The sequence below is a fragment of the Homarus americanus genome, unplaced genomic scaffold (assembly GCF_018991925.1).
Source record: "Homarus americanus isolate GMGI-L3 unplaced genomic scaffold, GMGI_Hamer_2.0 scaffold45562, whole genome shotgun sequence".
Classification (NCBI taxonomy): Eukaryota; Metazoa; Arthropoda; class Malacostraca; order Decapoda; family Nephropidae; genus Homarus; species Homarus americanus.
In genome coordinates, this window is record NW_024744839.1 from 3,278,229 (window position 1) to 3,294,924 (window position 16,696).

The following is a 16,696-nucleotide window of genomic DNA, read 5'->3' on the forward strand; positions in this document are numbered from 1 at the left end:
TTATAATTTATCATTTCACCACATCAGCTTACTAGCCGTTCGGCATGCAGTTGGCCAGTTTGTCACTATATAATCACATATGTGCTTTTGTTACATTATATTTGTGACAGAATATATATATATATATATATATATATATATATATATATATATATATATATATATATATATATATATATATATATATATATATTGTTTTGGGTTGCACGAAGTTTTCCTTTCCTTATAATTTCATTGATTGAGAGGAGCAATACAGTCGGGATATACAAGACAATGACATAGTTTGCCCTTACAAGCAAGAAGAAAACGAGGCTTTTAGTGCCTCCGAGGGAGGATGGGGCATGGAGGGACAGTACCCCTGGGCTTCCATCATGAAGGCTAGTGTCGTATTATTGTTTCTCCTTTGCACGTTTTATTACGTCAAAGGAGGGAAGAAGTTCAAGGTTGATGTGAAAAGAACTAAAGTGTACGGCCCTGGCCTTGAACCTGATAAAATCGTTTACCCAGTTCGATATTTTTTCATAGAGTTGTATAATGCGAAAGGCAACAGGTAGGAATCCAAATATTTTTTTCCCTAAGTTATTTTATCCTTGGAATAAGTTTGAGTTCGTTTTTCTTGAATTAAAGTAGAAGTGTGTTAGTCTCATATTTAACTTGGGCAACTTATTAGTGTCTTGTTTGAGATGTAGCAGAAAATTTTGTGTTGAGAGAAACTGCCAAGATCTTGGGTGGGCGGCGGTGCCATCAAACTCGGGGAGGGCCATTTAAATACCAAATCTTAATCATTTTTTTTTTCTTTTTTTTTTTACAATTTTCATCTATTATTTCTGCCAGATTTATTTTTAATCATGATTTTATATTTTTATTCAGGTACATTTGAAGGTTCTATAACAAGTACAGCAATTAATGTATGTATACTGTTCCTGTAGTTAATTTTGCTTGACTGTATCAATGTGTAATAGGCCAGTGCTACATCAGCCATAAATTCTCTTTACATTTGAAAGTTATAGAAAAGATTTATATAGGAAGATAGAGCAAAACACTAAGAATAATTTATAGCATTTGAAATTGAAAGTTTTGCATTATTTTCACTTTTTATTTCACCTTAAGTACAAGTTTGCAGCTATATTTTTTGTTTAGTATATATAACTCAGCCAAGCAGCAATAGTTTCAGATGTCGAACGACACTATTGTGCATTGTTTAATTATTACTTGGCCAATCAGCGCAAATTTCAATGGATGTGAATTTGAATTAGTGGGAAGGTGGCACTGTCTGTGAAGGGTGTTTGGGATGTACAGTAATTCAACAAGAATTTGAGAAAGAAGCTGTAGCTGTTTGCATCTTTAGGTCTCATGGCTTTAAGTAAAGCATCCAAGTTGTAATTCAGACTATCATCATGACCATCATGCTTGGTATTGCAGTAAAAGACGACAGTTCCCAAGAAAATCAGATATCATATTTTGCTCAGTATGGTACGTGTTCCGAGTTCATCATAAAGATCATATCACCATACTGTACCACTTCCTCCTTTAATTGGCATCATTTTATCCTCCTCCATCAATTAAGTGAGGTACAGTAAGGTTTGGTTTGGTAAAGTTAGGTTAAGTTAGGTCAGGTTTGTATACCAGGGCCTGGATTGGAGGTTAGGTTAGGTCAGGATCTTCTGGTTTCTCAAGTTAGATTTAGTTAAGCATGTCCTATATATATTGGTATCTGAGTAATTTTTGCTTGTGTTTACCCCACAATGTTGGTAATTGGGGGCATATCTCCGAAAGTACCAATTTCCGCTGGAAATGAAGGTCATATTTGTGTGAAACGGGGGTGAAAAATCGTATGAAAGCATATTTTTTTTAAGTAATTTTCGTGAATGGTCACTACAGAATGTTTACTGAATTCTTTATGCCTCTTTCAGTTCTCAATGACAGTGAGATATGGAGCAGGTAATTATATGGTAATTAACCCTGTTTATGGTAATACTTGACCCTTTCATGACATTAGCACGGACCAGAAGAAATTTTCTAAGAGTATCGTATAAAAGGGGTAATACAGTATATGTAAACACCGGCAAACGAGCCTAAATCATATGCCAATGTCAGGTTACAAGCCAAAATTGTATGTCAGTGTTTGCGGAATAATTACCCAGTAGGTGAGGACAGTACAATGACCAGGTTAGGTTAGGTTTTTAATTCCACATTTTCCCTCTTGTTTCAAAGCCCTACCCACCTGTGCTGGTGTCAAGATTAACAGGGTTGGGAGAGTCATAACTGAATAATTATGTACTGCATTCTCCAAAACTTTTCATGATCACCGAATGAAAATTTTTATTAATTTATTTTTCTTCCTAAATTGTTTGCCGGTGTTTTTGGAATAATTCCCATACCTATAAAAAATTTCATACCTTGTGAAAATAATGATAAATGAACTAAGAATACAATTTGTGTAATGTAACTACTGTACTGTATTATGATTACTGTAATTACTTTTGAGAACCAATGCTGACAAGTTACCCATGTCTGCCATGTTTGTTTCTGTTCAAAGGTATTTTCACAGAAAATTTTACTTTTCTTTTAAAAGAAAAAAACACAATAACTAGTCTTGGGGGTTGGGTTATGTTAGGTTTAAAAAAATTATGTAAAATAGCAGTACTGTAGTTTGACAGTGTTGCATTGACAGTAAGCTCTAGTACTGTAGTAGATACTACTACATTATGTAATTTTTCTTTCATAAAATGAACCAAGTTGAGAAAATATCCTGAGCAAATTTTTGGTGAGAGTTGTGAAGTCCTGGAACAATCTGCCAGAGAGTTGTGACGAAGCTAACATATAGTCTCCAGGCCAGCTGGCTAGTTTGGATTAACTGAAGTCTGGACAACTGAGGGTTCACAGTATTGTACTGTGCATTACTGTATTGGTTTATTTTAAAACTAAGAGTCTGCATGATTTAGTGCACAGTATAATTTTTTAAAATAATACATTCTGGAGCCATTACATGCCCAGTACTTGCCAACAGTGCATAACAGATGTGATCAAACACCCAAGTGGCTAACTTGCCGATCAGTGGTGAAAAGGATAAAGGTACAGTAAAAGTAAAAAGATGAAAGGTGGTTAAAATATTTACGTAAATTTTTCTTTCTAATAGGCTTCACAATAAACCAGATGCAGTATACTTTAATAGACGTGGTGTCATGTATTACAGCACCAAAACAAGAATGAGTTTTCTTTGATTTTGATCATTATTAATAGATAGGGAAGTTCAGAAGTGTCTTTGTTAATAAAATTTTATCACATAACAGGATTGAAAAGTCTGTCGGCAAATCTTTCACCGTCCAAGTAGAAGGAGAAACGACCCAGGGAACTAATTGTCGAGTGTGGACACAAATTCTTGATCGCTATGATGGATCTTATATTGTCAGGTATGGTATTAGACATCTTGTCAGGAGGTAAAGCAGGAGACATGCTTGTGGATTCTGACATGAATAATTTGTACCTGTATATCCTGTATATACAATAAATGGCAAAGGTTTACTTTACATTTATAAACCCCACTGATTTTGTTTTTGTTATAGTATAGTATATGATAGTTTGATGGATTTTGACAATTTGCCGAGTTCTAAAAGGTGAGTCGGAAGTGGTATATGGGGTAAAATGCTTGTATGTATCGGAGTTTGGGATTTATAAAGGACTGTACAAATAAAAACAGTTATCTCATCATTTGAAGAAACAAATTTAGTTGTAAATCAGTCTTTTAAAATGATGAATGACTTGATCCTGTCATATTTTTATTTAACCGGTATATTAACGTGAGTGTTGGAATGTTAAACGTTGTTAACAGGTTAGGATGTAATGGCCCCTGCTTCATAAACAGAAGAATTATATAAATGGGTTAATTACATTTGATTTGTATGCCAATTCATCCCCTGTAACTTTCCGGAGTAGCTATGAAGTGACATGTTCATTGCACGTGATAAAGTGTGCCCACGGGAAGCTGCATCATATTATGCTGAGTTAAGGCGTTTAGTAGCCGGCTCCCTGGCCACCTAAAGCGGGCAGTAGTTTGATATCCTTGACTAGAGGAAGACGTTATTTGAGAGCCACCGTGGATGGTTCCGTCTTCCCTCGAGGGAGGACGACGTGCCTATTCCGTTCTCCCTCGATGGGTCACTACTCATAGAATTACTACTCAACCCCTCACACAAGAAGGACGTGATTAAACGGTCTATTTACATAGTCCCCGTCCTTCTCTTAACACTCATAGCTACAGTGATTAAGTTACGGTTGATTTACACTCTGGAATTTTATCAACAGCAGTTACTCAATAAAAGGAGAAACAGACAATTGGGTTTCGCTACTCTAACCCAATATAATATATATGATCAGTCCTATATACATTACGACTAGTTCAAGGAGGATAGTTAATTTTGGAAAGCTGATTATTTTCAGAAATGTAGTAAACAAGCCAAGTTGATCTATGTTAATGATTAACCTTTCTTCTTTGGTCAAACAGTACCTGTATAGCCAGTTTTTGCTTGTTTTGAATTTTAATTTTTGATTTTTTTAATTACTGTATACGTACAGTATACTGTATGTATCAAACAAAAAAATTTTGTTGTGCCTTAAAAGACTGCATATACGTATATATTCTATGCACTGTACAGTGTGTGTGTGTTTCATCAATGAGTTCTGCTGGACTGAGTCTTGTAACTGGAAATCCAGAGTAGCCAACAATGGACAGGAAGGTATGTATGCACAAGCTGCTACAGCCCCAAGAGTCACTCATCTGCCAGACTTAAGTGGTAAATTTCACCTTTTATGACTCCTCTGTGAGGTTTAGGGTCAGGATCGAGCGTTGTACTGATTACGGAGCAGCACAGTATTTGATTAGTGTCATTGTTGTGGGTTAGTATAAATGCATGTCTCCTTGTCCTGACTGCTATAAATAGAGTTTCCAGAATCAGTCCATAATACTTTTGCTGTATTTTTTCTGAAATACTTTACTAAATATTACCTTTTCAGGTACCGTACATATCAGACATGTAGAAAGCTATTAACCATTCATGTCCTGTATAATAGTCAACATGTTGCAGAATCTCCATATAAAATATCAGGTGAGTTCATTCAGTATATTGATTTATAGGCTAGTGCAACCAATATGTGAGACAAAACAAAGAGAACATGTAATATTAAAGTGAGAATACTTTAGAAGTTTACATAAATTGATTAATAGATCTAATTATTGGTATCTGTCTGTTATTACATAAATACTGTGCTGTATGTCATATGCATGAATATAGTACAGTATGATAAGTGTCATTCTAGAGGCCAAAATTTACTTCAAGCACTTGAAACATTTTTCTGTATTAGTGGTTCCCAAACTTTTTGACATGACGCCCCATTTTGCTTTTTGCGAAGTCCTCCCCTTATACTTTTGTATGTAAAATCTTCAAAGATTTAATTTTTTATTATAATTATATTTTAGTATTGTTGAGTATCAGATAACTCCTTGTGAAAGATACGAGTAGTGTGAGAGTCGGTATGGTATCCATTTTTACTTGTGTACAAAGAAATGTATATTCCCTTTGTGTTTGCCCTTAGGACAATTATTTCTTTTACCTGTAGTATTGTATATATGTGTGCATGTGTGTGTGTGTGTGTGTGTGTGTGTGTGTGTGTGTGTGTGTGTGTGTTTAGACACACGCACACAAAAACACATGCAAATAAATAATAATTGGAAAATCCTCTCACAAATAATCAGAAACAAATTTATTAAAAATGTGACAGGCTACCCTCAAGTCTGTGTTCTATTACAGTAGAGCTGTACTTTATTAATAGAGCACAGACTTGAGGATAGACTGTCACATTTTTAATAAATTTGTGAGAGGATGTTCCAATTATTATTGTACGTGTTTTGTGTGTGTGTGTGTCTACTGTACACACACACACACACACACACACACACACATATTTACAATACAGGTAAAGGAAATTACTGTTTCTAGAGTGAATGGCTCCCTGTCCCAGCCCCCAAATGGCTAGTAAGCTGATAAGTGGCAAATATGATAAAAAAACTACCTACAGACATTCTTGGGTACATCCAGGGTGTCATTGCGAATAACCGAGAACCGCTAAGTAAATTGTGAACTTTGGGGGCCCCCTGTATTGTTGAATATATAGAGGGTAGACGAGATAAACCCACTAATCATCCTCTAGGCAGTATGTTTATGAGATGAGGACTGTAAAAGGAAATTCATTACATCATACTCGGCAATTGATGCTATACAGTGAACCCTCACTTTACGCAGTCAATTGAACCCACGGCGACCCGCGTAAAGTGAGAAACGCGTAAAGTGAACAACATAACATATGGGATTAATTGAAATAGAGACCGGGCCGACCCCCAAGCTCCACTTTTTCAGACACACTACCTACGTTGTAGTAAAATTAACTTCTTAATTTTATGATGGTATGCACACACAATTAATAATTAAGAGAAATGTCAATACAGGTTGTACCTCTCTAGTCCGGCAACCTCGGGACCTGACCGGTGCCGGACCATGGAAATTGCCGGATCATGGAAATTCACCCTTTTCCTGGATAGATATTGACTTGTGCTTATGCTTGGAAGCACTAGCACCACTTTCTCTGCATCATGGTCTCTTTGAAGACATATTGAAAGGTTAAATGTCGTATAGTAGCTTCTCAAATTTCGCGAGTTTTTAATTCTTATGTACAAAAGATTCATTATTGTTTATTACTGAATGTCTTTTTTATTGAATTAATGTTTATGTGTGCAAAATGAGCAATACAATTCATTAATAATACGTAGAATATTAAAATACACGAGGAAATGACACAGCATTGTTTTCGTTGATTACAAAGCCAGTGACTGACTGGTTCTACATATAAAACTGAAGAAAATAAAACCTTGGTTGTAGCTGTAGTAAAATTAATATGGTTGTTTTAAGTAATGTTATTTAATGTCAATAAATGGAACAATAGAAGTAGCTAACGATAATGGTAAAGAAAAAAGAGAGATCGCGTATGTAAGTGCGCATGCGCACACGTGAACACATATCGTCATTACTTTACATAAGAATATGAAAGCAACACTTATTTACTGTTCATATATATTTTAATTAATTTTTCTGAATTTGTTTTTATTGAAATAATGTGTGTGTGTGCAAAATTAACAATACAATTTATTAATAATGCGTGGAATATTAGAGGAGACGAGACGGCTGCCGGCATTGTTTATGTTAAAGCTTACGAAACCAGTGACTGATTGGTTCTACATATAAAACTGGAAATAAGACCCTGATTTTAGCTGTAGTAAAATTAATGTAAAAAAATTAATATGGTTGTTTGAAGTACCTGTAATGTTATTTAATGTTAATAAATGGAACAATATAAGTAGCTAACCATTAATGGTAAAAAAATGTGAGACTGCGTGTATGTAAGTGCGCACATGTGAAAACATATCGTCATTACTCTACATAACAATATGAAAGCAACACTTATTTACTGCTCATATATATATTGAAGGGTTAAATGTTGTACTCTGCATAGACAAGCAGAAAGAGAGAGAGAGAGAGAGAGAGCAGCCGAACTGCCGGATGTAAACAAACCTTAATTTCCCGCGGCTTTGTTTTTTTGTTTTTTTAAGGGGATTAGCCCACCCGGGCATAGGTCACTGACCCACATTGGGGCCTGAGGGGCAAAAATTTAATACTCCTGTAATAATAATTCAGATAAGTAAAAAAAAAAAAAAAAAAAGTTGCCTATCTACCTATTGGACAAACTAAAATCGTTCCGGACCATGGGGGTTTCCGGACCACAGAATGCCGGACTAGAGAGATACAACCTGTAATATTAGGTTTTTTAACACTTACATTAGTAAAGATGGCTGGGCACACGGGGATGGGGGGTTGGTTCCGAGGCAGAGGGCAGATTATTGGCCCACACCTGTATCACTTGTATCAATTGTATCACTATCCACCACAGAGGCTTGCAGGGCCTCTTTGTCAAACCCCTCAAAGTCCATATAAGTCCATATCCTCACTATCATTATCACTATCACTGACTTGGGCCGGCTGTGGTGGGTGGCGGGTGAAGAACTCGGTAGTGTTTTGATGACTGGGCGACCTTGTACGCATCCTGCTCGCACCGCTCTCCGCGTAAAAGGGTACACACACCGCGAAAAGTGAGCATTCCGTGTTCGGCAGGGTACCGCGTAAACGTGGAAACACGTAAAGTGGGACCGCGTAAAGCGAGGGTTGACTGTATACCAAGGCATGTGAATTACACCTGTTTTATACTGTACTGTATTGTATTGTTCTTTTCAGGTCCAGTATATTCTGAAGATTGTTACTGTCCAATAGGAGACATAAGCAGTTGGCAGGAATTGGTTAGTTGCCCAACATCTTATGAACAAATTAATTATGACCTCAAAAATTTTTCTGAGGTAGACTTTGAACCTGTTCTCAAAGAAGCTGCTAAAAGATTCAACCAGGCAGGATCACGAAGTTTCTGCAACTACGTAATTAAAGATAATAAAGTAAGTTTTTATTTGTTTTATATTAATTTGAATTATATTTTGAAATTAATAAACTTCAAATTAACATCCCAATGAATAAATACAATCTTCAATTAATTCCATTGAAATTTTGATGAAATTTAGAGGGGGACATTTTTTCCAATCTCATCCATTACTTATTTATACAATTAATAACATCATATGTGCTTCTCCATCACATTTGAGGTCATCTGTATGATAAGTTTTATATTAATATTTATTAATGCTGTGTAATGAAAGTTTTATATGAGTTATTTATCGAGGAAGTTGAAAGGGTGACTTGTAATTGTGTGATAACTTTTGGCCCTGTTCACCCACTTACTTTTACTTTGTCTGTCTTGTTAGGTAATACAGTAGGCCCTGATAGAGAATGAGGGGATTTGATAGCCATTGGTTTGATAAAGAACAAGAGGATCCGGTTGAGCATTTTCAGTTTGACCACAATGCTGATTGATAATGAAGGAACCCCAAGAGAATTACTAGATAAGTTGGGTACCATATGCAAAAAAATAAGGGACAAGGAATTATGCCAACCGATCTCTCCTTTTCTCTCTCTCTTTTCAAGTTACTGGAAAAGGCATGGCAAATCGGTGTGATGATTGCTGATGTGTGTTTTGGATGGAAAATTATTGCTTGTTTGTGCGAGTTCTAGAAGTACAGGATAATCTTTTATGACCTTTATAAGTCCATATATCTTTGTAGAAAAAAATATACAGGTATTTTGGGATGAGAATATGACTATGTAAGTGAACCTCATTATAAATTAAGGGCCTTCTGTATTGTAGCTTACAGGCTTTGTAGCTGATGAGAGGCACCTGCTAAGAACAATCAGCTTATGTTATGAAGTCACACATACCTTAGAACTGTTTTTCTTTACAGGTGTACCGTAAATGCTATGGCCAGCATGTGGGATTCAAAATGTTCATGGACAACATTCTCCACTCCATGCTTCGAAAGATGTATCTTCCTGATGTTGAGTTTATCATTAATCTTGGTGACTGGCCTCTTGTTGATCCAAAGGTGTGTTAATTAGAATATAAATAAAGTGTGAAATAAGTTATAAGGAGGTGTGGAGGTAAAAGAACTATAGACATAGAGCTGACCAGAATTTGTTTTATGTATTGGTAAAAAGAGGTTATTGTTCAGAGATGAGTGGTAGTGGAGAGAAGGAAAAATCAAGGAGATAGAATAATTGAGTGAGAGATGCATTAGAAGTGAGGGGGATGAACGTCCAGGAAGTAGGGTGCTTGAATGAAAGGAGAGTCGGTGATCTTGGAGTTTATGGAGATGGTAGTGCAGGTGATGTTAGGTTGTGAAGAACCAACTGGTTTAAACCATTTAAATATTTTTAAGAACTTGTTGATCAAGAATTTTTTTTAATTTAACTGAGAAAAGACATGGACTGAAAGACATAACAGTGCCAAATTATCATTAATTGCCCCTAACGAAATTATTTTTTAATTAAAGGTCAAGCCACTCATCCCAGTCTTCTCATGGTGTGGTTCTGAAGATACCGCAGACATTATCATGCCCACCTATGACATCACTGAGGCCACACTGGAGATGATGGGCAGGTACAGTAGTACTGTACTGTACTGTACTGTTAATAAATCTTGTTAAATTGCCAAGTTTATATAATTGGAATACCTTTCCTGGTGAATTTTTTTTTTATGAATTCACAATTCATTAAAGAATAAAGTCTTCTCAAAGTACGATATCATAAATTGCATAGATGTAAGTAATGGTTTGGAAATTTACTACATTTCCAAAAGGAAGGCAAGTAAAAATTCTGAATATTTTTTTCCTTCTCAGTAATGCACTATAGCATTATGGTGAGTTTTATTCAGTTATTCCTTTTCCTGAATACATATCACAACAGTCCTCTTGTTGTCATGTTCTAATGTGTAGTTCTGTTGGATTGTTTCTCCAATCTTTGGCAGTGAAAAGGTTTGACAGTGTACTTGTTTGGTCTCTTCCTTCGCTATTTATACATACTGTACATATTTTTTATAGCTCATTTGCTTAAAAGTCAAAGTAGACAAATGAGGTATCCATTGCATGTCATGTTAATTGCTCATAACAGTCTCCTTCAGAAATGTTTGTCTGAATCTAATCAAACTTCATTTGGATGTTTCCTATGACAGGGTTGTGTATGGAAGCACTTGTGTGGGAAAAGAGAAAGTTTCTCTTTCTCCTAATGGGTCAGTGTTCTGGTGAAGGCCCCCTCCCCACTTCAACACAGGTACAGTAGGGTCGGGATATATCGCGAGATATGGTCCAATGATGTTTGCTATACACTAAATCGCTATACAGTGGGGTATGCTATAACGAACGGATCCTACTACGAATATTCCTATAACGAACGGTTTTACCTATAAAATTGAGAATGCTATAACGAACGAAACTCCTACAACGAACATAATTTTTTTTTTTTTTTTCTAATTTATTGTTTTATTATTACAAATATTAATGATATTCTTTATTTCAGGGGTTTAGATGCATATTTATGCACTTTTTTACAATTTTTACAATTTTATATTATATTTTTCAGTGTTAAGTGGTTGTATTTGGGGGCCTGGAACGGATTAATCCTATAACAAACGAATGCTATAACGAACAAGGTTCTAGAACCAATTAGATTCGTTATAGCATACCCCACTGTATATAATTACATGTAATCAATGGGGAAAATAGGGTTAGGTTCTGAAGGCCAATAAAAGTGACTAAGCTTGACTTAATGAGTTTATTGTTTTACTAACTAAAGCACCAGTGAACTCTAGACTCGGGAACAACAGGCTGGGCAGCAGACGCCACACTCACTTGACAATATCACACCTACATAAACGAACAAACCAAAAATATTAGTTACAGTATTAAATCTTTTCCATTAAGCTTTCCATTCTCTTCACTTCACTTTTCATGTCACTAGCAACCCATTTACACTCGCCTTTGAAGTCGTAATCTGCAGCAGAGTCGGCTGCTTACTCGTCACTCCCTCAGAAAGACTGAGCGGGCGAGCGTGAATGCGTGGGTGAGCAGCCATGGTGGCGCCTCTGGTGAGCAAATAAGGCATTCGTTTGCCATGGCGGTGCATTTGAAATATATCTTGCCCGATTTCCCTCACAAAATAAATAAATTTATCGCTATATATTGGAAAATGTCGATAATCTTGGTAGTCGCGATATAAAGAAATCTTTATAAAAAGTCTCAATATATCCCGACCCTACAGTATTCTACTTGATTGTTCATTGGTTTTTCTCCACACACACAAAAAAAAATTACATTACAAGTGTCCACCTAACATAATATGTCCTTAAAACTAAACATATGTCATATTTTCAGAGTGACTCTAGACTTGTTATCTGTCCAGTCCAACAATGACATACCGTGGCATGAGAAGAAATCACAGGCATTTTGGCGAGGCCGTGACTCACGTCGGGAAAGGCTTGACCTCATTACTTTAGCAAGAGAACATAAACACCTAATAAATGCCTCACTCACCAACTTCTTTTTTTTCAAAGATGAAGAAGATACATATGGACCTAAGGAGAAACATGTCTCTTTTTTCAAATTCTTTGATGTAAGTAGTTAATGGTTGTAAATGAAACAAAACTCCTGATTTAATTTTTTTCACTCATCAAGGGGATTAATTTCAGGCTAATTCTTTTTACAGTATAATACACAGAATGTGTCTTTCTCTCTTGAAGTTTGGTGCATCAGGTTCATTCCATCTTTAATGAATGAAGTTTGATGTACGTATTGGGCATTATCCTTCATAAAGATTTCAAATTTTTCATTTAGAAAACTTGCATTGGAGTTAAAATTAACATTTGTGGCAGTCCCACTTTGATGAAATTTGTTGTATAGACACTTGATGATTGATTTGTTTTGAGTTTGGTGTCTCCTCCTGATTTCTGTTGAAATTCCTTGCTAGCTGCTTCTTAATTTCATGTCATATTGTAACTTTCCACAATAAATATTCTTTGTACACCTGTAAACACGATTCTTACTATCACGATTCTTACTACCTGTATTTGTTATACTTGAAACTAAATATACTGGGTTGCATGAATATTTTTATTTTAGTTATGTCAATAAATACTGTCTATGGTTATTTATTCTTTGGGCTGTATTACATATTGAACATTATTTTGAGTATTTTATGTTAGGTAATAACATTAACATTGTTTCTTTAGTTCAAATATCAGATCAACATTGATGGAACAGTAGCGGCATATCGTTTACCATACCTCCTAGGAGGAAGCGGTGTGGTACTGAAGCAAGACTCGCCATACTATGAATTCTTTTACCATGATCTGGAGCCCTATGTTCACTACATTCCTTTTAAGAGGGACCTTTCTGACCTCATTGAAAAGGTAAGACAAATTTTAGTTTTTCAATGACGTATAACACCATAAAGAATTTTGAAAGATTGATGAATTTTATGATTTCTACATTATACTTTAGGAGCAATCTCACCAAACAAGAATTTTTTCTGTTGGGAATATCATAACTCGGCAGCAAGTACCTGTATAACACTGTTGTATATTATCTGACCTTTTCAATTTTACAAAATTATATGACTAGAAACTGCTTTTGTGGACAACATGTATGAAATAAAGTCCTGTGTTCCAGATTGAGTGGGCAGCATCTAATGATGACAAGGTCCGAGTCATTGCTGAGAATGGTAGGCAGTACGTACAAGAAAACCTCATGCCAAAGAATATATATTGCTATCATGCTGCTTTATTCCAGGTGAGTGTTTATACCTGCATAGTTTATTCGAACGTGCCGTTACTTAGGTAGTCCGGTACTCAGGGTTTTTACTGTATAGGATTTAAGCCCACCCTGCAGAATTAAAAATATTGATTAAGGGTTGTAGAAACACCACAGGAAAAACACCCTGCATGAACATACAAGTGAAAATTTGTGCAAAGCATTTAGATTTAAAAAATCCTGTAGACAATGTAATAATCCATGTCTACAAGCAAGAGAATTATTTAAGGTTTGGTTAAATTAGCCACAAAATACCAGGGCTATGATTGTGGCTTTGAGTACTTCACAGTGCAACACCATTTGAGTATGTACATAGTAGGACTCTAATGTAGCCATCATCCAGTGCCTGTAACTCAGTACAGGATTGAGTTATTTTAAAATGTCTTTCAGATTCTGTAAGTATGAGTTCCAAAAACAAATCAAACTTACTGCAGCATCAAATTCTAGTTTTGAAAATTTGCCCAAACTGAACATTTAGATTTCCATCTGTCTCATTATGTAGGGACTTTATAATTTGTCTTACAACTTACATATATACAGTATACCGTATAGGGTATACAGTCAATCCTCACATTACGCGGTCCCGCATTCCGCGTTTCACCGTTAACGCGGTGCCTTGCCAGAACCTAACATGCTCACATTCCGCGGTCGTGAACCCCATTACGCGGAGAGCGGCTGGCAAGCCGCGCCATTTTTGGATCCAAACCTCCCGCCATCCGCCATGTTGTGTAAGAGGCGCGAAAATGGTGCGCACAAGGTCGCCCAGTCATCAAAACATTACCGAGTTCTTTACCCGCCACCCACCACAACCGGCCCAAGTCAGTGATAGTGATAATTATAGTGAGGATATGGACTTATATGGACTTTGAGGGGTTTAACAAAGAGGCCCTGCAAGCCTCTGTGGTGGATAGTGATACAATTGATACCAGTGATACAGGTGAGGGCCAATAATCTGCCCTCTGCCTCGGAACCAACCCCCCATCCCCGTGTGCCCAGCCATCTTTTCTACTAATGTAAGTGTTAAAAAACTTAATATTATTGATATTTCTCTTAATTATTAATTGTGTGTGCATGCCATCATAAAGTTAAGATAATATTTTTACTACAACATAGTTGTGTGTCGTCAAAAAGTGGAGTTTGGGGATCGGCCTGGACTCCATTTCAATTAATCCCATATGTTATGTTGTTCACTTTACGCGTTCCTCACTTTCCGCGGTACCCTCCGGGTTACATTAACCGCGTAATGTGAGACCCAACTGTATATTTTTTGTAGTGGAGTTAGATGTCCCATATAGTGTATTGCATAATTAATGGAAATTACTTATTGAACTAGATATCATAACTTATGTAATTTTTAAATTATATATATATAGTACTGTACTGTATATACTTCTGACAGGAATGGAGCCAACGACTCAAGTCTGATGTAGTAGTGCGGGAGGGCATGGAATTTGTACCCATCAAAGAAAATGAGAAGCGATTTGGAGACTGTCAGTGTCACCTCCTTAATCGCCATGATGAACTTTAAGGTTTGAAGTACAGTAAACCCTCCCAATACCTGACAGTGTGTGAAAGCCCTGTCTCCTACTGGTAGAATTCCCCAAGCACTTATTTTTTGCACTGTACTGCACTTGGTACCATCATTTTTGTTTGTTTGGAAACATTTTAAGGGAATTACAGTACACATGATTAGAATCTATATTGCTTTCTGAGTGATGAAAGAGTAATGCAGGCAGCACAGGCACACCATCAGCTGGGGTGCTCAGGTGCACAAGGTCAGGAAGTTCTAACAGGCACCATGTGATTGATAGCGGAGTGTTCCCATTATTGGCTCTTACTGGCCAAATCTGCCAATTATACCAGATAAAAATATATTCCTCATTGGAATATCCCCTTTATGAGAAATCTCTTACTGAGGGGTTTTACTGTAATAGTACACTGTATTATACTTTTCTTCTTTTTTGTTATTGAAATAAGTATAAAAGCACGTGTTGAGAATTTACTAACACATTTATTAAAAGTTATCATTCAGTAACAATGATATAGAGTACAGTATAATTTTTAGATGATCTCAGGTGTTCATATAGAAGTCATTCTAAGTTCAAATGCCGTCCACTTCTTAAAAGGAAGTTGAATCAATATGAGATACATACCCAGTTTCTCTTCTATTTTTTCACAATTATGCAGTACTTTCAAATCTGTCTGTTATTCTTCAGTCAGACAAAGAGGCATAATATTCATCCTCCTTACACCAAACAAGCCATTTTCCTCATAATGGTGTATAAAGACTCTTGTAGCCAACCACCATAGTTTAAACCTTTGCACTTCAAACCTAATGATGAACATCAAGCTTCCATAAACTAATGAATTTTGCTTCCGATTCACTTTGGCATAAAAGAGTAATATAGTACTTTATTAGAATTGCACAGTGGTGGTTTAAGTCTCTACTTGAAGTCATTAGGAGTTATCTCTTCTTGAATATTTCCCTCATGTTCTCCCCAGGAAGTGTCCTGTAATATAAGGTCAAATCATGGATGGAAGTTACAAGAAAATTTCTAGACACAAAAGTTAATTCCCAGAGTCTTTGAAACATAGAATAGCAAGCTACATTTTCCAAATACCCTGTATATTATTGTTACCCTATGAAACATTTTCGTGTTTCTACCACGTGATGACTTTTTAAGTTTGAAATTTTAAAGTCTCTGATATGTAAATTGAATGTTTACCTACAGATTATTTCTACTATATTATAATATACCAGTTCTTGACAAGGTAATCTGTCCGTGGACTTTTAATAACACATTTAGTATACAGTATAAAAAACACCTGAAATTAATCATGGAACTAGTACAGTATGTAATGCTTGTAGCTTTAATGAAAATGTTAATTATATTGTTAACTCTTGAGAACTCCTGCATTTATTTTTTATATTGGTATGTTTATGCTTTTGATTAAAAGAAACAGTAAATGGTTGTATTAAATACCATCATTATATTGATCTATTCCATAAAAAAAAAATCTTTTTTATAGAGGAGTCAAAGATAATAGAACTAGGACACTATAGTCTTGGGGTTATGACACTTCAATGTTACAAACAAGCCTCCCAGAGTTATGAACAAAACATTGATAGCGTTTGTGGAACTTGTTCTCTGCAAAGGAAAATTACCTTCCTCCACGTGGCTTGGGTTCGTAACATCAGTTTCCGTGTTTTCCAGCAAGACTGTTCATTCTTTTAGTTTAATTAGTGCCTATTCTGAGCCCCAACCATGGCCATAAGTATATGAGTGGACCTAGTGGTGTGCCTGTTATCCTCCTCCCACTCCAGCTCTTCCCTCCTTCCCTTGGTGGCTT

At 36.0% G+C, this 16,696-nt stretch overlaps 1 protein-coding gene across 4 annotated transcripts; it reads left to right on the plus strand.

Annotated features, from left to right (window-relative positions):
- The first annotated feature begins 316 nt into the window (after nucleotides 1–316).
- On the plus strand, nucleotides 317–16,313 carry LOC121878125 (protein O-glucosyltransferase 2-like). 4 transcript variants are annotated; one of them, XM_042384125.1, is made up of 11 exons: nucleotides 384–550; nucleotides 1,914–1,941; nucleotides 3,294–3,413; nucleotides 5,014–5,105; nucleotides 8,340–8,551; nucleotides 9,449–9,589; nucleotides 10,037–10,143; nucleotides 11,912–12,149; nucleotides 12,766–12,945; nucleotides 13,205–13,324; nucleotides 14,745–16,313. In XM_042384125.1, exons 1-11 carry the CDS (start codon nucleotides 535–537, stop codon nucleotides 14,871–14,873), a joined length of 1,383 nt encoding a protein of 460 aa, XP_042240059.1. In that variant the 5' UTR covers nucleotides 384–534; the 3' UTR covers nucleotides 14,874–16,313. The 4 variants fall into 4 exon arrangements, with proteins under 4 accessions (XP_042240057.1, XP_042240059.1, XP_042240060.1 ...); XM_042384126.1 differs by having other exon boundaries at nucleotides 429–550; nucleotides 1,914–1,952; XM_042384124.1 differs by lacking the exon at nucleotides 384–550 and adding an exon at nucleotides 1,128–1,473.
- Nucleotides 16,314–16,696: the final 383 nt, after the last annotated feature.

Coding starts and splice junctions, on each gene's coding strand:
- LOC121878125 (XM_042384123.1), top strand. CDS start 342: ATGGAGGGACAGTACCCCTGGGCTTCCATCATGAAGGCTAGTGTCGTA. Junction 9,590..10,036: donor GGCCTCTTGTTGATCCAAAG/GTGTGTTAATTA, acceptor TTTTAATTAAAG/GTCAAGCCACTCATCCCAGT. Junction 10,144..11,911: donor ACACTGGAGATGATGGGCAG/GTACAGTAGTAC, acceptor TCATATTTTCAG/AGTGACTCTAGACTTGTTAT.